At 36.1% G+C, this 27,086-nt stretch overlaps 1 protein-coding gene across 8 annotated transcripts in view; it reads left to right on the forward strand.

Annotated features, from left to right (window-relative positions):
• The window catches only part of PTPRM (protein tyrosine phosphatase receptor type M), a 449,220-nt gene that overhangs the window by 114,090 nt on the left and 308,044 nt on the right, over positions 1-27,086 (forward strand). For all 8 annotated transcript variants that reach the window (XM_065752038.1, XM_065752030.1, XM_065752031.1 and 5 more), the window contains exon 3: positions 23,061-23,326. In XM_065752038.1, coding sequence (XP_065608110.1) covers positions 23,061-23,326 — 266 coding nt within the window. The remainder of the gene's footprint in view (positions 1-23,060; positions 23,327-27,086) is intronic.

Consider the following 27,086-nt stretch of genomic DNA (forward strand, 5'->3'; position numbering starts at 1 on the left):
TGAATTATAGAAAGGCATTGTGATTTACTTGAGGCTGAAGCTGAATTTACAGATCCTACCAATATATAGAAAAAATGTGCTCTTTTTGTAGTCTCATCATATGTACTGGATTGATCCTATTATTCTTGGGCAGTTTCACTGACCACTCTGTCCACCTACACCCTGCTGTGGAGTCTAGGTCAAGACACCTTCCAGTAAATAAATATTATCCTTTTTTGTCATGTGGTGATAGCCACTGATCTATGCCTGGTAAGCAGATGAAGACTGTATTTTGGTCTCTATGGTTTGTGGTCAGTAAAGTTGATAGCTGCTGGAACAAAATTTGTAGGTCAAGAAACATTTAATAAATCCATTATGATCTTGGAGAACTGTTTGCTAATTGAACATTCAGTCAAGTCTAATGCATATTAAAATTCTGAGAGCATTTTTTCTGCCATTTTTTCTTTTTTTCTGCCAGTATTTCTTTTTTTTTCTGGAGCAATTTAAAGCTGAAGCGAGGTCGGCCTTCCTTACTTCTGTCGAATGAGTCCACCTCACTAATCCTGAAACACCTTCCTTTTGCCTTTTGAGATGGAGTGCTATAGCTACTGCTATTAGAACCCTTCCAGGATCATATTATGCTTTCAGCCACTGTTTTCCTATCCTATGAGATCATCCTTCATAAGAAAAGAGACCGTACAAGTATTATTTTCTGTATTGAAGGTAGGCTGTACTAGTTGATCTCAGTCAGTTTTCTTGGTCTATTAGTAGCTTGAAGTCTAGGAGGGTCTTAAAGGTTTAGCTTACAGTAGATAAAGGATCAACAGTTTTTGGGGTAATGTCTTCTGCCAACTTTCTGGTCATAAATTCATGTAGAAGTAGCTCTCAAGCTGTTGTACTGCAAACATTCAAAATACAGTGCAAGTATTAAACTTTGTTTTTGCTGAAGCACCTGAAACATCACTATGGTATTTTAAAGAAGTTTCAAAGGAGTTGAAAAACTTCTTTGTCTGTTTACAAATGCTATGGTTGTTTTTGTTTTTTTTTTTTTTAACAAAATTTCATGGCATCCCGATAGAAATTAAAGATTTGTTTAAGAAAGTATAATGAGAAAAGGCCTTTCTGTCCTTCTGTTAGCTTGTTTGCTTTTTTGTTTCATAAATAAATTTGGAAAGTTGTTTTTATTTTAATTCAAGTAAGCAGAAAAATTTAAAGCTTTAAAAAAGGTGTTACTAACAAGTTGCATTCTATGAGTTAACAAATAAAAGTATATTTCCTGACTGCAAGTTGGTGACCTCGGTATCTTGTATGCCTGCTAATGCTAAATAATGCCTTTTCTTATGTAATAAACAGTCCTTCCACTTTTGGCTTTAGGTAATAACAATTAATTGTCCACTGTAGCAAAATACATATGAATAGCTTCAATGAGCTTGATTTTAACTGTCAAATAAATCAAAGTATGATAAAAAGTGTAAGTTGAAGAGATCTCTCCTGTATGAACTACTAGAGGAAGAAGCATATAAGTTTTTGTCTCTCAAAGATTTTTAGTTATATATATAAACTCATTTCTTGTTTTGGAATTTGTAATAAAACATTTCATGGTGTCAGTTACAGAGATGTCTGTGTTAGTGATGTTCTAGCTATCACTTCAGTTATTCCCATCATCATCAAAGTTTTTGTTTCCAACATAAAAATAGTATTATAGATCTCTCAGGAAAACGTGTACAGGAGATTCCCTTTGTTGTATGGGTGAGGTTAGAAAATGAAAGCTTAGCCAAGAGGGTTCATAATTAATGTTGTGTTTTGAGTCATGTAGGTTGAATACATGACTTGTTTTCTGTAATGAATAATGTGTAGAGGAGTAGAGGCATACTCTTTGCTTGGGAGGTTATATTTTGAAAAGTATTAGTAATGTAGATAATTGATTTCTTAACAATTTCAGCATTGCTAAGATTATTTCAGGTCCACAAAATTGCAAGTATTATTACTGAAACAGAGTTATGAGGGGGTGTTTACAAGTGTATATGCTCATGGCACTTTTGTGTCTTGTCTAAAACTGAAGTTGCATCCGTAACTTGTAAGAATGATTATTGGTGCTGTTTGATACATGATTTTTTCAAAATACCATTGGAAATGGTGAATAATAGCTTTCTATTACTCAATACTCCTTGAATGATTCATGGTGACAGGGGACCTCAGGAGGCCATCTCACATAGCATCCAAAAAGCAAAGTCAGCTGCAGCGTTAGATACTATCTACAGCATTTTTATTTTCTTCAAGAAAGTCAAAGTGGTGGCACCAAACTGTGATGTACACCAAATAGTGGCATCTAGCAGCAAAGTAGTATCTTCTTGTCCCAGTCACTGATTTATTATTATCTATCATTGTTATGCTAGTCCTCCATAGAGTTCTTTTGGTCTAGTCAGTTCTGTATAAATACTTCTCTTCATCATGGCATGTGCAATCTTCATAGAATTGTTGAATCACCAAGGTTGGAAAAGACCTTCGAGATTACCCAGTGCTACCATCCACCTACGACCAATATTTCCTCTATAAATTGTTCCCTTAGTTCAGCCTCTATACGTTTCTTGAACACCTCCAGGGTCAGTGTCTCCGACATCTCCTTCGGCAACCTGTTCCAGTGTCTGACTGCTCTTCTGGAGAATGTTTCCTAACCCCTTTTCCTTCTTCTTTCCCGAGCACAACATGTGAATGTACAAATACAGTTGTCTGCTTGTTTGTGCCACCTCATCCAGTTTCTCTTTGCTGTTAAAGAAACAAAAAAGCTTGTGTAGCAGAATAGTTTCTGTGTATTTTTATGCTACAAGGAAAGATTAACTAAGAAATGTGGGTTTTCTTTAATCTGTGTGTTCTCAATAAGGAAGTAGACTAATCTTGATCTCTAGGGTAGCAGCTGTTTCCAAATGGTGCATAATTCACTATGTATATTAATATCTGCCACAAAGAACTTCTGTATCAATGTGTAGGAATTAAATGAGAATCTTATTCCAGTAAAAATCATAACACCCGTGGAGTGATGTATCAAACAATATTCACATTCCTTTTCAGAAAATTATGTGATACTTCAAAGGAGTGTCAGTGTTCTGAAGTGGACTGTATTTCTCCCCCACACCTGGAATTGGGCACTTAGGAGAAATGAGAGTTTTTATCATCATCGTTAACCAGGTTATAAGAGTGCGTAGTTGTCTTGATGTGTCATGATTAAAGCTTCAGCTTTACTGGAAGATTCACAAGTAGGTTACTAAGGGAATACAGTCCTCCATGTATATTTATCTCAAAATGCTGTTAGGTAGATCTACACGTATTCAATATAAGTATAGGTAGATAAGTATATTGATCCTGTGAATGAGTTTGTTACATAACTGTGAGAAGTACCACTACATTCTGTGGTAGTTGATCATACAAAATTCAAAAACTTTAATAAAACATTTTCATTTGTTTCCCCCTGTTGATTAGTTTATATTCTCTTCCACTCTGTTTAATAACCCTTTTATGAGCAGTAAACTCTGTCATGTTCCTTAGAAGAATACCTGCTTAAGCTTTAATGCTTCTAATATTTTTGCACTCCAAGAGTTGCATTGGAAAATGTAAACATAAAGAGTATAACTAGTTCTGTCTATGCAGTCGACATCATAGTTAATGTTGTAGTGCTTCGTCTTAGAAATACATGCTAAGTACAAAATGTAAGAAAGTTCCTGGAGACTTTCAGGGCCAGGCTGGATCAGGCCCTGGGCAACCTTATCTAGCTCTAGATGGCCTTCAGAGGTCCCTTCCAACTCTAAGGATTCTGTGAATCTATGGAAATAACCCCTGAAAGGTTTTTTTACGCCTTCTCCTAGTTGGTGTTGTTATATACAACTGGAACAGTAAAAATTAGCTATTTCATATTTTGTCAGTATTTTAAGCAGGTTTCTTTGGTAATATTTGGAGTCAGTCTTAAACGTAATATGATTCTTCTCTTGGAAGCAAAAAAAATTAAGCAAGGACAAAGTAATCACATCTGAAATGTTACTGTTTATTTATTTTAGCTTTTCTGAATAGTTATTTCATTTTTGTAGATGTGACACCCCCATCTTTGTTTCAGTTCTTCTGTGTGAATTGACAATTACAAGTCCCTGTTTCATGCCTTTCTCCATGCATAGTTGGTGTACGAGCCTGTAAACAGGAAAAAATAATTAAAAATCACAGGGATTGAGAAAAGTGACATTCACCACTGATGTCTATTTGTGAGAATCATTTATCATGCAAAATAACCTCAAGTGGCACATAGCATGTAGATTTCGCTCTTATAAGTTAATTTCTGGTTAGCTGGTAGTAATAAAGTTTGCACTTGTATTTATCTAAGAATGTAAAATGTTCTTACAGAACTGAATAGCATTTCATAACTACCATGAAGCTGTGTGGTATCTTGCATAACGTACAGGCAGCCTAATTGACCTGGGGAGGTTATGTGACTCACTTGAGATAATATATCAGTGGCTGAGTGTGAGATACAGCTGAGAGGTACTCATGCTGGTTCCTAGCAGCGTGCATGTATTGCTTTCCTCTCTAAAAGATCAGCACTGACTGGTCTACAGTCCATTTTAAACTCAAAAATTCCATTGAAATTAATTATGGCCTTAATGAAAGAGCCACTGATAAAACACAAACATTTTAGAGAATAGATGTAGTCATAAATAGGTAGCTACTCTAAATAAATAAGATGGCAGATGTTGATTTTTCTTCCTGTGTTGCATACCTTTTTCACTGAAACTATCAGTGTATTCAGTTTCCCTTTATATTAATGCAAAATTGACAAACATCCTCATTCATTAGGCTCTTGAGTTTCCGAAAGCCTAAGTAAATCTCTTTAACCTTTAACAAGAGCTGGAGTATCATATCAAGTGCTCCACGTTTGAGGGCTTCTTTCTGGAATTATTTTCCTTTACAGTTTCGCGTGATGTTAGTAATCTTATGTTACTTGCCAACAGTACTATTTTTTTCTTCTTTTTTTCTTTTTTTAAAGATTTCCAGTAAAGTATTACCAGGTCAGAGTAAGCATTTACATTTTTCTGCGTGAATAATTGGAGCAGTAAGAATGCCTTACTTCTCTTTGTTATGCAGATTGCTTTTGAAGAGCTAAGATTTTCTTTGACAATTGAAATCTCTAAATCTCCATTTCCAAGCCTTCAGATGTAGTGATTGAATCCGCATACAGGTATACGTGGACAAGTATACCTTAAGTTTCAGTGGCTTTGGGGGGTATCTTCAAGACATTGGAATCCCTTCTTACTGAGGATTAATTTTCTATTTTGTGGTTAAAAGCTGCAAAATATTTGTGTGAGGTTCCATTACAAAGAAAGCAGAAAGATCAGGAAAAATATATAAATGTAGAGTTTTCTCTAGGCTGTTCAGTCAAATTATTTCCACTGGCTTTTCTACTAAAATGCCAAGTAATTTTTAAAATAGTCCATGTACGTGTTACCCTATTATCATATTGTCTGTGCTTTCAAGACATATGCAGCCCTAAAATACTAAGCAGTGCTACTTAAGTATAAAGTCCAATAAGTAACTGTAGTACTATCTATCCCTTTTTCCTTACTCTCAGACATTAAAACAAAACAAAATGTGGAGAAAGGATTGCAGGTTTTTGTCTAAGTTTTAGAAACCTTACTAAAGTTGAGTAGTGTAAGGGGGAAAACAGCTCGTGTTTACTTGCTTTCCTACCTGAAACAGATGGAAAATAGTAAATAATAGCAGAATGATTAAATGTTTTATGCTATACATTTGTAAGGAACAACAAAATACATTAAAAATACAGATTTCAGTCCTCCTGCAGATATAAGCTGAATATTAGAAAATGTTCAGTGTGTTTCTGGGGATGTTGTCTCCCATAAGGTACAAACAGTGTTTACTGTCTTTTTAAAAATGTGCTGTATTGTTGAAGGGAGTAAAGTATTTTCTGCTTTCTTCCTCATGCTTGATTAAAAAGTAATTTCCTGGTAGTGATTTTCTTGGGTGTTTGAGGACCCTTAGGCGACATTTTCACTAGCATCACAGAAAATCCTCAGTATTTTCAGATTTTCTTTCTTTTTTAATTGATTTGAATAAGTGTATTACTCCTTAAAAGGAGAAGAAAATAAAAAATGTTTTTTAGCCACCATGAAATGAAAATGATGCTACAGAGAATAGAAGAAGTGCTGAAGTTTTGGCTCAGTCACTCTTCTTACATGTTAGAAAATAATTTGATATTGTTAAGATATTAAATATTACTGTTGTTTTTAACCCAACATTAAAATTAGTTCATCTAAAGGATAATTTTCACATATAAATTAGCACATGTAATTGTCAGCTAGATAACTGATGGATGAAAACATATGAATGCTTTCCATAGCAGACAAGTTTAAGATCTTTATCACATGTTTAGATCAGCCAAATGATGTTACTGTTTTCATAGTTTCCCTTACAATCCTAATTGCATTTGGAGGCTCCATTGATCTTATAGCAATATGTCTGACACACATGAGATTAGGACAAACCAGGCAGTACAAACGTATATATTTAAGATATATTCTGGAAATTCGGAAGGTTATGGGTACCATTAATAGAAACTAAGAAAATGAAAGTAAAGATGAAGGAAATGCAAAATTCAACAATTTACTTCATTAGCATGATAATGTAGTGAGTGTTTTGTCAACTGAAATAATTGAGTAAAGGAGAGTGAGTTGTTTCATACTGGGAGATGGACATGCTGAGGGGGAAACTGAAGAGACTGATAAGGTTACATCCATGATGGATATTTGGACAGTGTGACATGAAAAGGAACTCTAGAGGCTTAAAAGAATTTGGCAAGCAAATTGTGAGAATTTTAAGTTGAATTTTTTAGGTCAGAAATAAATGTTGGTACACGTTAGTAATAGTAAAATGTGAGCTATGTTATATTCAAAAAACTTGATTCCCTAGGAATTGAAGTTGGTCACAGAAATATGGAGTTTTTACAGATTCTGTTTCTTAAAGGAATTAGGTTTAGTAGGATTTGATTCTTTTTATAGGCCTTTATTTTTTCCGTTACTTTTTATTGTGAAGGATTGGAAAACAGTAGTTACGAAAAGAAAAGATGTAATGTTCGCTCAGGATGTTTCCAGACAGCAATTTTTCTAATCAAGTTTAAAGATTTTTAAATCAGTGAAACTAGGCTCATAAATCATAATCATTTCAGTTAGTTTTTGCTGCTGATCTTGTTACATTCTAAAATGCACTGAATGAAAAGGCAAATGAAAGAAAGGTAACCATTTGAGTTTGTTCCTGTCGCTTTGCTTGAACTAGACTTGCAAAGTCATAGATAGATCCTGAAGTATCCATCATCCCAGCACATTCCAGAATTTTCACCCTTGACTATGGAGAAATGAAGGAGATTCATTACTTGTTCTTCTCATCTGCAAAACAAGGCTTCATATTGGCAATATTATCAGCCCCTACAGCCAGAAGAGGTTCTAGAAGAAGCTTTTTACTAAATAGCAGTAAGAGCTTGTCTACCGTTGATGTTTTTCAGTCTCTGCTTTTTCACTTTCCCAGTATGACCTCTTTGAAATTTATTACTGAAATACAAGAAGAGGTGACAGAGTATTATAAAAAAGGTGAGAAGAAGCAGTGTACTTGTAAGAGAGGACTGATTCATTCTCACTGACCTCCGTTACAGTAATGATATCAGCCAGTCCACCTACTGAAGAGATAATGAAGTAGAAGTAATTAGGATTTAATAAAAATCTCTCTTACATTATTCTTTCAGGAAATTAACTTACATTCTGTTAAAGCCTAGTAAGTTTTACCTTCTATATCATGACAAGCCTTATGAAAATATGGTGTTCATCATATGGCTGTTGAGTTGCGATCTGTGCAGAAAATCTGAGTTTAAGTATGGTGAAATAGATGATATTGCTGCCTACCTGTAAAGCTTTGTTTATTTTAAAATAACTACATTTCAAGTAATGCAATGTCCTTTCTATCTACAGGTAGAGAGACTTACATAGATAAATAAAAAAAGGATTAATTTCCATCAGTTTTTTTTAATTGAGTCAGTGTGAACTTAAAATAAAATGAGAAAAAGTGCACAGCTTTTTTTTAGCCTGACAAATAGCTCTGTGCCCACATGGCGTTCAGCACATAACTGTTTGTTGTGCTTCACATGGCAACTTCTGTGTCTCAGTGGGATGTTTCAAAATATTTGCTTAAAATATCCACACACTTCAAGAAATATGCTTACAAGGATTTTATTTCAAATGTTTTCAATGTGTTCTTAAACCCTAATCTCTGAACTTGTACAAATGCATACTTGTATAACATATGAAAAATATTGCTCACATCTGCTAATGTGTGTGTTTGCTTTTTGGTAGACTATTCTAGAATAAACTTTCCTCTTGTGTTCAGTAGGTGATAAGAAGGAACAGAAGACAGATGTTTATTTTCTGCTTTTCTCAAGTAGAAACTTAGGAATTTGGACTCTTAAGGAGGCTAGGAAAGAGGTCATCTACTTCAAAACTTCTTGACTTCAGAGGCAACTTTAAAAAGTTATTATAAATTATCACTGTTTTTGTTTGTTTGTTTGTTTTTTAGTTTTCCTTGTTTCTTTGTTTTCCTTTTTAGTATTTGTTTTCCAATTCTGTTCTCATTTAGGTCTAAATATATATCCAGCTTGAAGTCTGGATTTTGCTATACATAAGTTATTGTCTAATACACAAGAAATACACTGGAAAATGGGAACTATTGTATTTACCATTGGTGTTATAGTTGTAGGTAGTGTTTGTGATTGTAGCCAATAAAAAAATATCTGGGCTATAAATGAAGATTTTATTTTGAATATGTTCTGCCTCTGGTATGTTTTCCCTGAAAAGATTTCATGGGAAGAGGTGATCTTAGGTCATTAGTATTGTTTTTTAATTAAGATTTCTAAATTGGAAACTAACAAGTGAAGACAGTAGTAACTGAAAAATTCCAAAGACTAATCTACATAAAAGGTGGTTAAAATGGTTTATTAGTAGCCAACTCATCAACTCCTTTATGTAACATGATTGTATTTGGCAAAAGGAGGAGGTGGCAAATGGGATAGGAAAAGGGGAATGAATTATACAGTCTCTTGGTAAAGCCAAGTGGTTCTGTTGCTTTCTTGAAAATCAATTTATGTCAGTATGTTTTGTGTTCCTGCTTTTGACACCAAGTTGTAGTCTAAATGAAACACTAAGTATTTATTATATTGTAAAGGATAATTGAGTCTAGCAATTATTCATTTTAGCATTTTCAATTTTCCTTTAATGTTTTCATGTAATCTGGTTCATTATGATAATGTTTCATAATATTTCTGAAGATTTTTGTCTCATTAAATGCTACTGAAGTATAGTTTATTTGATTATGTGAAGCAGGCTTTGAAAATAACAAAAAAAGATCTGCAGTATTTCAGAAGTTACATTAAAATGATTCATGCTTGCAGACAACGGAGGGAAATTTAATGGACTTGAGACTCAAAATGTTATTTTAGTCAAGCAAACTAGGCTACAGTCAGACACAATAAATATAAGTCAGTTTAAAAGGTAATTTTTTAATTAAATGTTAACCATACAGAGCCATTAGTCAGTGGTATGGCATACCTACAACAAGCCTGTTTCCTGCATAGCTTGTTTTCTTGGTTACCTAGATACATGGCTTAGCTTAAGGCTGCCTGATTGTACAGGGCAATTTGTTTTAAATATAAGGGGGTAGAAGTAAAAAGCTATTGATGTGAAACATGTTAATGATGAGTGACAGGCAGAAACATTAAAGCATATTCGTATTAAAGCCCCGCTGCCACCATCATTGCTGCAGTCAGCCTTGAGCTCTGGGTTGGCACGGGGACGGTGCACTGGTGGTGTGCCAGCAAGGGCCGCTGCTCAGCAGCATTTCCACAACCTCTACTTAAATGAAACAGTCGAAAGGGACATTTAAAAATTAAGTAAGTCGGTGGAATATGCATGACATCCTAGGAGTGGGGAATGAAAGGAAAAGAGAAGGCAGTGAGTGTGTCACATGTAGCCGTCTTCCTTCCCGGTCTAAGTGCAGGCTGATGGCCTCGTGGGCATATTGCAGGGGCTGGCTGCCACCCCGTTCATCCCCCTGTCCTGGGTCAGGGTATGTCTTACTGCCTGAGGAAACGTGGACTCTGTGCTTTCTCCCTTGAGTCCTTGAGCCGCTTTGGACTCCTGGCATCTTCTCTAACCACTGGGGACTCAGCCCAGTGTGAGGTTTTGTTTTCTCACCACTGGACCCAGGAGGAGGAAGGAAAGAGCACCACCTTTATATGGTTGCTTGGGGCTTACCCTGCAAGCAGCTCCAAAAACTGCTGTGGGAAGATGATTTATGGTATCAGAGCACTGGAACAGGCTGCCCTGACAGGTTGTGGAGTTTCCTCCTCTGGAAATAATCAAAGCCCACCTGGACACTTTCCTGTGTGACTTGCTGTAGGGAACCTGCTTTAGCAGGGGGTTGGACTCATTGATCTTAAGATGCTCCTTTCAGCCCCTCCAATTCTGTGGTCAGGGGATGGAGAGGGATCTGCTCTCTCTCAGATAGAGTCTTGACTTGGAGCTGGAGTTCTGAGTTAGAGGCAGTGGGAGAGGGGAGCCTTGTGAGGGTGTAAGGTTATACCATACCACATGTTTATAATATGGTGTCAATTGGAACTGCCTTGCTGATACAGCAGTTCTCAGAGAGGAGAAGTGTCCCCATGGGCAGCATAGAGCAGTAGCTTGTGTTTTGAGGGATACATGGCTTAAATTATTGCAGAAAGGGACAAGGAGATCTAAAAACATCACTCCTATTCCCTGTTTTTTTTTTGAGTAATGTAAATCTGATCATTTTTGCTTTCATGTCCAAATTTCAGCCTAGAAACTTTTAAAGTAAGAGAATATTGTGAAAGAAGAAAAGGGCAGAGTTTTTGTTATCTTTTCATTTCATTTTTCTTTATCCTACAGCATCTTTAAAATACACATAAATATACATTCCCCTGTGACAGCACTGAAAACAGTAATTTATCCTTCTTCCTGCCTCAGAATGACTCAGATTTCCAACTGTTCATTTCAGTTTTAATATTTAACACCTATATTAAAATCTAGGCTTGATTAAAATTTTCAAGAGTTTAAATCAGTGTTGTCCAGACTTTTCTGATTTAAGCACTCTTACCAAGCCTTAATGTTTTTATGGACCACTAGACACTCTTAGAAAACACCATACAGTTCACTCGCTGAATATGGTTCTGCATGGCTCATTGACTCTAGCTCATTTGGGAACTACAGGTCTGCTGAGAAATGCCTAAATACTGTTCAAAAAGTAGTTTCAGGACTGAGTTTTGCTGAATTAATTACTGCTTGCTTCTGGGGGCAAGAGTTCATTCAGATAACTCGACTAATACGTGCAGTATATTTTTGTGCCAATATGATTTTACAGCTTGTGGCTCCTAGATTGCTGTCTTTAGGTACTATATTCTATTGATAAATTAGTTCTCTTGAAATCAGCTCCAGCTTTCGTGGATCAGTTAGGTATCTCTGAATATTCTATCCTTGAAGTCAATGATATTTCAATTAACATTTTTTGAAGAGGGTGTGAAATGTTCAGGCCTTGCAATAGCTGTAAGTTACAACTACAGAAGGCATCATGCAGAAATATTATGTAAGCACCTTCTGAATTTTTAATCCCATTGAATTCAAGTTAAATATCTAAGTGCTTTTCTGAATACTTCTTAAGCACATCCTTAAACTTTTTGGTTAATTAGAGTATTATGCTTTCCTTTTTTGAAGAAGCATCAACCTCATTGTCCTCTACAGTGACAGATGAGTTCCTGGAATCATGAATGATGAGAACTGGAGTTCTTATTTCAGTGAAGAATCAGGCCCAAGCTAATACTTTTAATGCATTTCCAGCACACTGGAATGAGAAAAAAGGGATATCAAGAAGTATCCCCACTGGGACCGCGTGAACACACACACAAAAAAAATCCTCACCCTAATGATATATATTTTTCTGAGATAAGTGTGTATGTTATTGTCATTATGCGTTCTGGTAAAACAATTCTGGAATGTTTTGTACTGTATTTAAGGTGGATCTGAGTTGATACTAACGAGGGCACAGAAAATAGCTGCAGTGGTACAAAAACTTAAAAGTGGGGCTTGAGAAAAATGTCTTTAAAAGAACAAGAAGTGAAATTCCCACATTATCAGTGTTCAGGTGGCTTTGGAATGTCTGCCTGTTTCCATAGGGAAGGAAAGTATTGTATAAATAAGCACAGATAAAGTGGCAACCTGCACAGTATTCATTGTTTGTGATGTAGTCTCTGACGTAGTCTGTTCTGGATAAGAGCCTTTAAAAATAGATTCTGCTGTAATAGTTAACGTGTCCAGAATAAAATAGCCAAGAAAAAGTCTTTTTTGTACCTGGAATGCCATAAAATTGTTTGGGTTTTTTATTTATTATTTATTAAAAAAGATTTTATTTCTGAGATTTCAAGTTTGTGGAAATAATAGTAAAATATATTCTTTAGTTAAAATCATCATATATTAAGTTATTATTCTCTTTTATAAAATTGCTTATGTGCTGAAATGCTTTCATGTAAGTCTGTAAGCCTGCCACGTAACATCGACCCTTGGTAACACATGCCCCTGTACTTTTACTTGCTTTAGAATTTGTAAATCACAAAGGAAAGAAGAAATCAGAACACTTAAGGTACATCTTTTTAGTCTCTATCGTTTTTAAGTTTAATGGAATCACTGGAGGAGAAATCCTAAGACAAATGCAGCTTTATCTACCAATTTGTAGAAAATAACGTGAGCTGCTTCTGTGGCAGAGCGTTTAAACAAACAAACAAACAGACATCCAGGAATGGAGATGTAATCACACCGGCTTGTTCTCGTGTCAAGGATATTATGGGTATCTAATTTCTGTACCAGGCAAGTCCAACTATTGTTATATTTCAAGCTGTGACACGTCCACATACACATGTAGATCTTGGTGTAAATGAGAGGTGAATTCCATTTAAAAACAAAAGATTTTGAAATGTGATAGGGTTTTTGTTTTTGTTGTCATTTTCTGATTTACAAGCCCAATTGCATATCCTATTTTAGCATTTTTGAAGCTTTTTGTATTGTTATAATATAGGTTTGACTGTGCACACTGATTGCTATGAGACAATAAAAGATAAATAGCTGATGTGTATAGCTGAGAAAGTGCAGTGCCTTTTGCATTAAAGCATAAGGCAATTGCCTTAGTGCTGATACTTTTTAGGGCTTCCTGGTGGGGACTGGGGCTCAAGGTCCTGAGCTGTGACACTCCTCTGCCAAACACGGACCCTCATATGCTGAACATTTTCCTCCACAAGCCCTAGCTTAGGGCTCAGCAATGTTCCCTTGAGGGGGAAATACTGTAAAATCTAAAATCATTTGTATGTTAGCAGGGGAAAAAAGCTTACTCTCTGTTTTGTAGCATCGTTAAGAAAAGCAAACAAAAAAAAATGTATTTTTTAGGGAAGCATCTCTTTTATTTAGACCTGTGAACTTCTAATTGCTGGACAGTATTTTTTACATGGAAATAAAATAATTGGTGCTGTATATGCTAAGAGAGCTTTCAAAAGAATGTACAAATGAGAAAAAGGTGGTTGCTTTGATTCAAAAGAAAATATTAAATACTACATTGTAGTCTATTCCTTTTTTTATTCTGCCCTAGTCTTTGATGGATAAGGTAGATTTCTTGTGAGTTATCTTTGTGGAATCTCATAAAACCAGGAGTAAATTACTCCACTAAGAGAATGGCCCATGAGGCTAATATGCTCCTAAAATTACTGATATGTCAAACAGAATTTCAAAAGGCTCTGTATAGTGGTGGGATTTGGTGCTGTAGGCAACATCAGTGTTTTGTTTTCTGTATTACAGGTCTGTGACAAACTGTCAGACATTTGGTGCCTCTGGAAGTGGAAATGAAAAGATAGATGGCATTTGCATGCACTGTTCCTGCAGAATCTAAACCATGGCAATGCCTTGGTAGTAGTTTTGCATACCTGACAGTATTATGATGACAATTTGCCTGTATCACCAGTTGGGAAATTGGCAATCAGGCAGTTGGCATTACTTTTTCCAGGGAATGCTACATGCAGAAAGTACAATGACAGTTAGTTTTTAACTAAAAAGTAACTTATTGCTGAGGTAATGTAGAATTTTGCAGAGTATGCATAGTTATGATCGTTAGTCAAACATTAACCCAGCAACCTATAGCTGAAACAAAATTGAATTTCTCTTAAAACGGTAAAGCTCACTGTCTGTGAGCCTTGGGAAGCTTTTTATATTAACCTCTGTATTTAACAAGCTTTTCAACCTGTCTCTGGGAAGGGAGAAGCGTACCAATAGCACTTAACCCTGTTCTTGGAGATGGCCCTTTTCAATAAGGTCAACGTGCAGTGTCAGCCTGTCTTCTCCCGCACCCTGCTATTATTTTTACTTCCCTAAAGCTTTTACCTGAAGAATAAGTTGTTTATCCTGGGAGCTCACCTTAAACATGTTAAAACTGATGTCAGTTTATCTCCTGGGTATTATTTCTTGAATGCTGAATTGCATAGACGAATGGTTTACAAAAATAGACTGATATTGTTGTACTGTAACAAAGAGAGCGTGCTTATAAAAGGAGACTTCCTGGGCTATAGCATTAATTGTTGGCATGTGATATTTAGCTTAAGAGATATTTATATTCAATGACAAAAGAAGCTGTCTTGTTCTTTGAATACCAAATTATAATAAAATCGGATAGGCAAAGGAATCATGGGAAACATCACTTGGCATTTTTGCTTGCTGCCTTCCTTGCATGTGTGACCTGTATGTGGAGGCTGAGGGCAGAGATGTCGTTGGGTTTGGGAAGAACCAACGTGGGAAAATAAAGTGATGGAGGGATAAAAGGGGCTTATCAAGGGTGAATAGCTGACCACCTGGTATTCTTGTATGACCGTGCATGGTGCTGGATCATTGCACCTTGCCCTGTAGCTGCATTAAATCATCTTTTTGACTATTTTCAGTGTGTACGTGATCTGGGTTTGAGAATACTCGTGAACTTCAAGCCAGGCTAACGGGGCCAGTGTAGAGGTTTTGAGTCCCAGAAACTGGTGTGGGATGGTGAACACTGAAGGCTTTTGGGCCTGGGGCCAGCACGTGTTGGGCCAGGGAGTACAAGCCACTGGCAAACTTCAGTCTGTGTTACCTGGAGGGGAGAGCCAGGATTGGGCTATCTGTGCTGTTTGTGTGAGTGCCATATGTGTTCACAGTAGTGCTGGTAAAAGCATTGTTGGTTTTTTTTGTTTGTTTTTTGTCTCTATTGATCCATGAGGCCAGCTCTTCATGTATGAGCTCATAACTCCGTCCTATTTTCTTTCAAGCAGGAGGACTGTGTTAAAAACTTTCATGCACATTTCATCATTCTGTGTGTGACAAATGAGAGAGTGATTCAAGGTAACTTGTAAAACTATTTTTTTGTATGCACATTGGATGCTGTGGTAACTACATGTTTTTTGGCTAGGAGCTGTCCTTTGAAGAGGAGGAAAAGATTTCTTCTTTGAGAATACCTGGCCATGGGTGAAGCTGTTCCAGGGAAGAAAGGGGCAGGCAGTATAGATGTGCTGACTGGAGAGCTTGCACTTGCAGAGGTTTCTTAGGATAATGGGGAACAGGCTCAAAGACAGGCCAGAGATGATGTAAAGGGGAGATTTTTCTATTGACCCAAGGGAGAACAAGTAGAGCTATTCACAGCTGCTGGTGTGAAAAGCAGGTCTGAAGGAAAGGGTCCTTGTTGCGAGGACACGGTTGGGCGGAAAAGATGCTTGTTTTCAAATGTCTGTATTTTATCTCTTTCAACTTAAGAATCTAGGTTTTCAAATAGAAGAAAGCTTGTTCAATTTTATCTTATAATAAAACATAGCTTCTTCAAAGCCTGTTTGGTATTTTTGGTGCATTTGCTTTAAAGAAGAGGTGCAGACAGGTCTGCATCAAAGCTCTAGCATGTCTGAGATCCAGTCATAGCATAAAAGTTAAAGATGCTATAGCTGGTAAAAAACATAAGGCCAGCTTTAAAAAAAATCCAGTATATAGCTTTTATAAATCAGTTTACTGCTTTTACAGTTTCTCCCACAGTTCTTACTGCTTACAGAAGTTGTTCCTGGGGCTGGTAGAGCTATCAGAGCTTATCATGTTAAATGAAACGTGGGATGAGGGATCTCATGGAAATTAAAACAAACAAAAATGTTGTCCCATGCCAAATTTGCCTCTCTGGAGGCATTCAAGGCCAGGTTGGATGTGATCCTCAGCAGCCTGATCTGGTGGGTAGCAACTCTGTCCATGGCAGGGGATTAAGAACTAGATGATCTTTAAGGTTACCTCTAGCCTAAGCCGTTCTGTGATTCTAACAGGGCCCTACACCCTCAATGCTGAAGTTAGAGAAGCATGTGATATGCTGCAGTTACATGATCTGTAACTGCAAATCACATTCATTCAAAACTCTAAGCTTTTCTTTTTCCTCCCAGTAATACTCCACATAATATTGTTAGTTCAGACAAATATGTTTTCTTCTGTGTTCTTTCTTTAAGTGTTCATAACAGTTCACAAGATAGACTCCTCATTTTCTGCATACCGCCCATCCAGTTGTAGGACCGTTGGCTTTATGTTTTTGTAGAAATTATTGTCCTTCATCAACAGTGAAAAACCATCCAGTTGTAGGACTATTGGCTTTATGTTTTTGCAGAAATTATTGTCCTTCATCAACAGTGAAAAATAGAGGAAATACTTTAAAGTGTGTGGTTTCTTCTAGTTTGGATGTTTATATTCAAAGAATGATCTTTGTCCTTTCTGTGTTAGTGTACTTACATAAAAATTATTGGGAGTATCTACTGTGAGAGCTTCACATGGGGGAACACCTTACACCTTCATCTTGGAAATACACAGTTCCCTGTGCTAAAGGCTCTCTCTCTTCAAACTTGAAGGTAGAAATTAGTCCAATATGTTTACGTGATACTTCATATGAAGGAGAGTGTTGAACAATCACTATTGTTCTCTAATTCTGGTTAATAGAAATTGATTGTTTTGAATGTCTACCTGCTTTGTCTACAGAGTACTCAATCAACCTGATTTGGCCTTTTCCAGTCCCCGAGAGATGCTCCAGATGTCTTTGCATTTTAACCAGACTGGTTCTCAATCTATCTTGGATTTTTTTTCCTTTCTGTCATGAATTTTTCTTTTATTTGTTTTTCTTAATACCTCCCATCCCAGTGGCCCTCACTTCATTTCCTTTTCTTCGCCTATAACCTTCATGGTTTTCTTTTCAAGTTAACTTTTCACCAGGGGATATTTTTATTTGTACAAATTAGTACACACTGTACCCCAACATATAGGTTCTTTGCCTTTTCTTACTTTGCTTTCGTTTTGCTTTTGATTTTTTTTTTTTATTTTTAATACAATGTCTGGTTCAGAAATTGAATCTTAAATTTCAGATAGGTCTGTTTGAATTTGTTCATAAGCAGTTGTTTTCTCCAACAGCTTATGAACTTTGTATGGACTTTCTGTATGTTGCTTGCTTTTTATGAAAAGGTAATATTAGTCATATAAGATATAGCTTTCTAAATATCCATGTAATGTTTGAAAATGTAGAGAAGTCATGAAGGAAACAGAGCAAAGACTATATGACAAATAGCGGAATTCATTAAATATTGAAGCGGGTTGAAAAAACAGACAGCATTCTTCAGAAAGCAGATCTTTTAGTCATTACTGGCTATTGGAAAAGTGACTGCAGAAATACGTGACTCAGAAATATGTGATTTCATGTTTGTATTTGATGAATTTATAACAAAATAATGAAAGATGTGCCTACGCATATTAGATGAGGAAAAGTTTGAAGAAATTGAATATGGTGGAAGAATTATCAGGCCTATTAGGCTTATAGCTCTGCTAAAAGAAAGATGTTACAGATAGAAGTGGTTTGATCCACTTTTCTGGTAGTATACAAGATTTATACTGAAGCTGTTCAACAGATTTTTATTTTAAGAGTTTTAGTAATTCAAAATTTGAAAGAAACATCTCAAGTTCAGCTGATTATTTTTATTGTTAGGATTGATAATGATTAAAGTAACATGAAGTTTAATGTGGACAATGCTCAAAAGAAGGCTTTTGATTCATCTGAGAAATTAATATGAGATGATGAACAGAACTGGTTGATTTTAGTTGAGGAAAATTTTCAGCTGGTGTGCTCTGGCACTCCTCATTTTGCCAGTTCAAATATAACTGCACTGATTTTTATAACAAAAATGTATTGCCTTTGCCCTGTCTGAAGTTGGGATCCACAGTACTCAAGCCTTGCAATTCATCTGCATATGCCCAGAAACTCAGTATCTTTGACAATCATCTTTGGTCTTGGAAACTCACAGTAGAAATGATGCCACGGTAGCCACCTGTAGTGAGTAGATAGTAGTGTGGCATTTAGGGAACACTGTTTATATCTACCTAAGTAGAGCAATTTAGATAATGAGTATTTTAAATACTTTTTGATGTTACATAGGTACCTTGCACCTGAAGGGTGTAAGGTGATGCACAGAATATCTAGTCTTAAAATCAGAACTTCCTCTTCGTTTAGCACAGTTTTCAAATGTTGAGAGCCAAAATCATCAAACACTGATGTTTAAATAACTCAAACTCCAGTATATTTTTACTTATGCCTATTACTGTCTCACTGAAATCCCAGTTACTGGGTAGGTTATGTATGTTGCCACAGCCAGGAAGGAAGACTAATCATTTGTGTTCAACGATGCGTAGGACTTGTGAAAAATCAACAAAATAACTTTCTTTGCTCACGAGTCACATTTTCTTCACGCATGAAAAATGATATTGCGTTCAATTCCATTGCATTTGATATTCTGAGTATAAAAAGCATCTCTTAACAGGGCGATGTGGCACAGTGAAAACTTGCAGAAGCAACTGGAAAATCTCTCTTGTGCCTTTTCCATCATTTCTATAGAAGCATATATTGCTTTTCCAGTTGTCAGAATATTTTTTTAAACACTCACTGGGATCTTTTTGCTGTTCTTATGTCATTCTATCTTGTGAGCAGCATTTTGTGTACAAAACTCTAATAAGACATGTCATGATACTATTTATTGCTGGATAACTGGTGGAATAAATACCATAGGATTTTCATTTTTCTCTGTGCTTGCCTCACTGAAAATTTACATTGAAGTTAATAATGAAAATTACTGGGATATTGAGTTGCCCATTGACTCAGGACCTAATCTAATCTGCCTTGTCTTTTTCCAGAGTTGTATCTTCTTAGAATTAGTGTTTCAAGGAATTTGCTGAACTACCACAACAACAGTTTGCAATGAGGAATTGTAAACAACAGCAGTAACTGTAGCAAATCCACCAGTTCCTTGATTTAAACCCTCTGGGTAAAATGATGAAATATGGATGACTTAGAAACTTTGTGACTTTAATACATGTGGATTAAAGAAGCCTGAATTTAATGAATGTTGTGCACTATTAGGTTTGCTTTGTTTGATTTAAGTGTGTAGTTTTGAACTATTAATTTGCATGTAGTGCCTAAACGTAGAGTTAAGCACTGCATCCATTTAAACTTTTTGACTGAGGAAACTCGTGTTTAAACATGATAGTACTTCTAGGGAAATATATCTATTTAAAAGCAATACGTTTATAATAATAGGTGCATTTGCAATGTCTTCTTTGGAGTACTGAATTATCTTAATTTTGTGTTGTCTTGTTGGAATCCCACTCTAAATCCTGTTCCCTTGCAGGCAACTATTACCTAGTAGATACACCAGTGAATGCCTACATGTATTTCTTGCAGTGTATTTGTCAGATGTCCAAATGTGAGATAAATATTCCTGGGAACTGATCCATTCTCTTGCTACTGCCTTCTAGCAAAGCAAGTATTTTGTCAGCTTTTTCATTTCATAGATGAGAACTCTTTTTCTTTTCTTTTTTTTTCTTCCAGTACAAATTAGGTGTTTATTTGTGTATTGAGTTTATCCACATGCTTTAGATGTTTATAACCATCTGGCGTAGTATTACTTCAGCAATCAGTTTAACAGATGACAATAGTAAATGCTGTAAGTGAAAATTTCTACATGATTGAACATTGAAGACAAGTTGATTTGAAAAATAAAAAATGAGATTGTTTTAATGCATTCAGTTCTCTTTTTCTTTTTCTGGTTTCAAGTAAGATGCACCTAATAGTTTCTAATGATTACATCTTTTCATTTTAATGCCTAATAGCTTGCTTTTCTTTCTTCTGAGGAAATCCATAGATCAAAATAGGTGTAGAATGAGGCTCAAATTTAATATGTGGTGCATCATTGTGTTTGTCTTGGTTTTACAAAGTTTGCTCTTACTTCCACCTAATGTAAGGAGGAGCTACATGCTACTTTCACCTCTGGAAGTTGATTTTTATCAGAGTTCATATGAAGGGAAAAGCAGGTTCAAAAAGAAACAGGCAAAACAGATTAAATTCTTTAATGAGATGTTGGGCTCTCAATGATATGGGCCATTACAGGGTTAAGTGCAAAGCAGGGGCTTTCACAGCCATTTATTACTTATTTTCTTTCAGACTAGCGTTAGTCAAACCACTATAATATATATGGCTTCCTGTGCCCATGCTTCAAAACCCATTGGCCACAGTACAAGAGACCTAAGCATTTATCTTCAGAAGGGCTGTGCTACCTACTTCAGGTGGGCAGAGCACATTCTTGTACCTTGAGGGAAGCATGTAATGTCAGAGATGTGTAATGTTGAAGGTGTTGTATCTACATTTGGTTTTCCTTAACTGGCCAGCTTGAAATGGCTGTGCATTAAGTGGACTGACATCAGATATCTGAAAGTACAGGCACTCGGGATTTTCATTCTGATTTAGGGAATCTATCTCCTGTACTCGATGCAAGAAGGCTCTCTTGTTGCTCCGTGGTCTGAAGCCAGAATCTTAGTCAAGTATTCCTGTATCCATCTTCTACATGCCTGGTTTACATTATTGTAAATAAATAAATTTACTCCTACTCTTTATCTCGTGGATTGGGAAGAGCTTGCCAAATACCTCACAGCAGAACATATCCTAAGCAATGAAAGGAATATTGCTTTGTTTCCTGCCTTCTATCGTAATGACCCATATGACTAAATAACACTTATTTGCTTCCTTTTTGTATTCAAATAATCTTTTTGTGGATTTTATTTGAAGCCCTTTGTTGTTTTAAAGGTGGGGAAAATGTGTTATTAATAATAGAACAGGAATAACTCTTGTTCTAGCTGGGAATCAATTCATTCTTTGCCCTTCAGCATCCTAGTTAATTATTGAGCAATACGATCTAAAAGTACAGCACTGCGGGATTTTATACTTTGATCAGCTCAAAACCATGAACATCTTAGGAACCGTTGTACTAAAGGAAAGTATTGGAAAGACTGAAGAGTGCTAACTTGGTTAGTTTCTTCTGCATGCATGAAAACAAGGGAAGGATTCTTCCCTTGACTTTCTTTCTGCTAAATTAAAAATAAAAATCAAATTCTTAGTAGCGTGTGAAAGATCAGTATTAGGTATGTTGAAATTTGAAATGGATTTTAAGTTTAGTACGAGTTTTTAATTGGAGGGGCATGTTAATGACATTGTCTTACATTACTAATGCATACGCATCTGTCCCAGTTTGCAATTTTACCACTCAGGTACTAAAACATTCAGAGTCCTTTGTATCACATTTCATTTCAGTTTTTATCAACTTAAGTTACTCAATTATTTGACTTGATTGAAAATTAATTAGAAGTTATACTTGATAAATAATTTAGAGTAGCTGAAAACTGTATTATTGAATAATTAAATCTTTTTAAGATAAAGGTACAGTCTGGACTGAGGTTCTCCAGACACTTGCAGTACTTTTCCAGAAGTGACATAGGAGTTTGCATCTGATTGAAATTCATGCTCATCAATTCCCATCAAACTGAAAAAAACAAAAGTTGTTTTTTTAGTAACTGTCTGAGAAATGTTTGTGTTTTTACAAAATTACGTAATGAAGCATTTTTCTGTGCACCTAAACATATCTGTTTTCCTTTGACTTTTATGAAAAAAAAATGCAGGATTTGAAATACCTTTTTATTGATATTTTAATTGTATTCGATGAAAAGTAGACATGTTGAATTTTATTTCCTTCTACGGTATCATGGTATATGCATTAGTTGAATTATTTCTCTTGGCCTCGGATTTGTTCATCATGAAAATATGAATGTCTTGCAAATCATTTTACTTTTTTAGTTGCATATCTGTTGTGTAAATTGATGATTTTGAAGATGTATTTCAATAAAACACATTAATAGGTACTGGAAAAGTGCCCATAAATTGACTAGATGATCACGTGAAGGTTGTTTGAGTGTAACTTTATGTGGACTGTGCCTTTACATTTCTTTTTGCTTTTGAAGTTGGGATAATACTGTAACATTACACCTTCTCCTCTCTTTTTTTTTCCCCCCCCATAGAACGTAACAATTTGCTGGCTGTTTTCCTTTCTTCTTTTCTAAGCTCTTGAAGCCAGGAGACAATCAAGTAGACCTCACTTAATCAGTAAAAGCAGCAGCTGCTGATAAGCTGAAGTGAACCTAAGGAATCAGGAGCATTTTAAACTGCAGCCATTCTAGATATGGGCACAGATGCTGGGATGCTGTGTGTGTCCTTGATTTCAATGAGACTAAGCATATAGAAGTGCTAGGAGAGTTTCCACCTATGATTGATTCTCTTCTAATATCTGTAGATTTAGGGCAGTGTAGTTTTTTCTGTGTTGGTTTTCTTTCTTTCTGCACATGTAAAATAAGGATTCTAGTACTTACTAGCTTTGAAAATAAGATTCTTGAAAGCAATTTGAGATTAAATACAGTTCATAGAGATATTAATAGAAGCAAATTAAAATAATTACTTTTTAATGATTTCTTAATTATGTATTACTGTAACAGGAAAAGGAAAGTAAAATAATGAGAAATTGAAACAGTAACTTTGTTTTGCAGGTTCTTTCATGTTGGTGAATACATCGGGGAGATACGCAGGACAGAAAGCTCACCTCCTGATGCCCCATCTAAAAGAAAATGATACACATTGTATTGATTTCCACTATTATATTTCAAGCAAGAGTGGATCTAGCCCTGGCACTTTGAATGTGTATGTGAAAGTTAATGATGGACCTATTGGCAACCCAGTCTGGAACACATCTACTACTGGTACTTGGAACAGAGCAGAACTGGCAATTAGCACTTTCTGGCCCAATTTTTATCAGGTATGTTTTATTTCTTATGAAAGTTTGTTTCTTGTAGTCAGCAGCTGACACTAAATTATCATTCTGACTTCAAAATCAAAATATGTATGCTTTGTTGATCTTTATCTTAATTACATTTTTGCAGATGATGCCAAGTGTTTTTACATATATATAGCTATGTTTAAATGTTTACATATATTTATACAAACATATGAGATGCGTGTATATATACACACGCTTCATGTGTATGATAGATGTGGGCCCAGTGTTGTGAACTAAATGAATATCATGGACAGTTTACATGAATGGCCCATAGACTAGAGAAATAATAAGTGTGTGTGTGTGTGTACATATAACAAAAAGCAAGGTAAGTGGTGGTAATCAGTTAAGTGGTAAAGAAATTGTGGGACTTAAGCATGATGTAATTGGTATGGAGCAAGGCATGAATATTGCCTTATTTTCAGCTTGGACAGAATTGTTTTCTTCAGAGTGTCTGTTATGATGCTATGTTTTGATTCTAGGTGAAAAACAATGTTGATAACGTACCAGTGTTTACAGTTGCTGCGCAGTAGTGTTGTACAGAGCCAAAGCCATTCGTAGCGAAGGGCCCAAGGAGCTGGGAGGGAACAGAATTATGACAGCTGCCTTAAACTGGCCACAGGGATGTTCCATACTGTATGACATTGTTTGGAATCAGTTTTGAAGAGGGTGGGAGTTCATCTTACTCTCTTCTACTGCTCAGGGGCTAGCTGGGCATCAACTTGGGGTGGTGAGCAATTACTTGTGCATCACTTGTTATATACATTTATATATTTACATATTTGTTATAATTATTATCATTTTCCTTTTCTCTATTTTAGTAAATAATTTTATCTCAACCTGCGAGTTCTACTTTGTTGGTTTTTTTGTTCTGATCCCCTCCCCTAGCCCAGTGGGAAGTGGGAGAAGTAAGTGAACAACCAAGTGGTGCTTAGCCACCTGCTGGGTTAAACCACAACAAATGTGGATGAAATAATCACGTTGAAACAATTAAGGATTTTTTCTGCTGATTCCGGGCAATCACTTTAATTTCCCAATAATAAATTCAGTAATTCGTTCAATTCATTAAGGGTGCTGGAATTGAATGTCAATAGATTTTACTGCATTATTAGAGTCTTTAGGTTTGATGTAAATACTTGTTGGCAAATACAGTCATAAATGGAACAGTGGCTACCAAAGGAATGCACTTCTGATTACATTTTAAAGATTTAGTGAGAATCTCACTTGCCAGTTTATTAAAGTGCTGCTTTTCTGTATGGAAGTTTACATATATAGTTATTTGCTGTCATATAGTAGTTCAACAGTTTTTCTTCTTCCTGTGAAAATACCCCCTATGTCTACATAAGAAGTAATTTGCCTTAATAAGAGCAGACCAAAGCTATTGCCCGGGCTCCTATCATCTTGACTTGAAGTGTGGTTGGTCCCCTGGGGTGACATTTTTCAGCTCCTGTGCTCTGCACTCATCAAACCCAGGGACCTCAGACACTCATCAAACATGTTATTCTCTAGACCTTTCACAATCTTTGTAGCCCTCCTTTGGACACTCTGTCATAGTTTTATGCCATTCTTATTTTGTGGAGTCAAAAGTGCACACAGTACTGGAGGTGAGGCCAAACAGTGCATAGCAGAGCAGGACAAGCCCAGCCCTCCCCTAGTGGCAGTGGCCCTTCTGGCTGCCAGGGCACACTGCTGACACATGCTCAACTTGCATGTTAGACATAACCTCCACATCCCTTTCCAGCTTCTCATCCCATCTGTACATACATCTAGGCTTGCCCCATCCAGGGTGCAGTGTCCTACACTTGCTCTTCTGAGCTATTTTAATCTGTTTGCAGGCTCTTTCCTTTTCATGGAGTCTATTCTGGGTAATGGGCAAGAAGTTAGCTGCAAGCAGCTGGGAGAGGGGGATGGAGGTGGAGAGAGGCTATACGTGGATCTTGTGAGAACATGCATTGAAGCTAAGTGAGAGCTCTGATAGCTTTAATATGTGGTGGGAGGAAGCAGAGGACCCACCTGTGAGGTGTCTAGCAACAGTTCTGTTTGTAAGCTCCTCCTGTTTTGATTAAAAAAATCCTAGTGCTTTTGTCACAAACCCATGTGTTTTTCACATAAAATCCAAAAGCTACAGAACTGTCTCTCAGAATTTATCAGAGACTGGGTGACGTTACTGAACAAATGAGAAGTCTTCTGATAATATTATTTAAGGAACGACAGGGGCATTTTTAGCTTTTCATGCATGAAGGCTGGTGGTTTCCTGAAAGGAGAGTTCAGGAAAAGGCTTAACTTTAGCAGATGAAGTGGTCTGATTTGCTTTTTTCTGATTTGCTTTTTTGTGTTTTAGGTTGCATATTCACGTAGGCATCTGCATATCTGTGAATGCACTGTAATTCCATTCTGTTAATAGGATACCCTACAAGGAGTTTAGCTGCAGATGAAGGCAAGATGTACTACAGACAAATTGTACGATAACTTAACAAAGTTGTAATATTTATATAACCCGGGATGCATGAAAACAGTGGTGTTAGTCTGTTTCGCTACTGATTCATGAAGAATGTAGGCAAAATAACTCCCACTAATGGTAGCTGAATAAAAATTAGATTCTGTAGCATGGAGTGAATTTTAATCTGACGTCTAAAGATTTATTTGTTTAAACCACATATTAACATACATGCAAAGCATTCAAAAGATTTAATAGTTAAGTGTTTTATTATTGTAGCACTGATTATCCAAGCTGCCTAATACCTTTCACGTTGAGTTTCCATTTAGAATTGACTCTTTAAAACTACAGTCTCAGAACAAAGTAATTAATTTCTCTCAGCATACACTTCTTACTAGTTAATTATTTATATAGGTTTCACCACATATGAAGGCTGTGCGACGTATACAAATCACTATGATAACCTGCATGTAACAACACTAATTGTAGTCTAATTACTACATATTTAAACTTAAATTGTGAAGTATTCTGTTGATTAAGACACATTTAATTCTATAATTAATGGTCTTCAAAGTGCTCCTGCTTAACATCTGCCTTTGACTTCAGGGTATGTCTACACTGCATTCCAGCTACTGATTACGGTATAGTTGCAGTAACACAGGTTCAAGCTGCCAAACACCTTCTGAGAGTCAAAGATAATCAGCACAGCTTGTTCTTTTCTGCTGTGGCTCCTGGTTTCTGAATTACTCGTTTCAAAGTAGCTTAGGTATTTCAGCATTATTTTGGAATTAAAGAAGGAGTTTATCATGCCATTGGAGATCGCCTGCAAACAAAACAAGGCTCCACATGATTATTTTCACCCTCCTCTGTACTTAAAAAGATGGGAGGGGGGAGGAGTACGCAGGGTGGGGGGGGAGAATTAAATGCGATGTAGATGTCTCTGAGAAGTGGTGATTTCGATTTTAGGTCTGTCAGCCTCTGTAGATTGAGAAGCTTCAAAATTGATGCTTTGAGATACAAGTAAATGCTGAAAAGGCTTCTCTTCTAATGAGGAGAGGAGGGGATGCTTTTGTTTCCTTTAATGTTTTGATGTTTTTTCCTGGTTTGGATTCTGTAGTAAAAGAAATAAATGTTGATTTGGGGATTGCTTTCTCATTTTTCCCAGGTTACTTAATAGTTCTCAGACAAGTTTTTAGTATTTGAAATCTATTTTACATTGCTGAAATGTTTCCAGTTTTAAAACTTTACTGTATGCGAAATACTACTACTGAGTAGGTTGTGATGTGAAGCTTTTGTTTACAATTG

The sequence above is a fragment of the Cyrtonyx montezumae genome, unplaced genomic scaffold (assembly GCF_038088225.1).
Source record: "Cyrtonyx montezumae isolate F1298 unplaced genomic scaffold, pur_monq_1.0 scaffold_8, whole genome shotgun sequence".
Classification (NCBI taxonomy): Eukaryota; Metazoa; Chordata; class Aves; order Galliformes; family Odontophoridae; genus Cyrtonyx; species Cyrtonyx montezumae.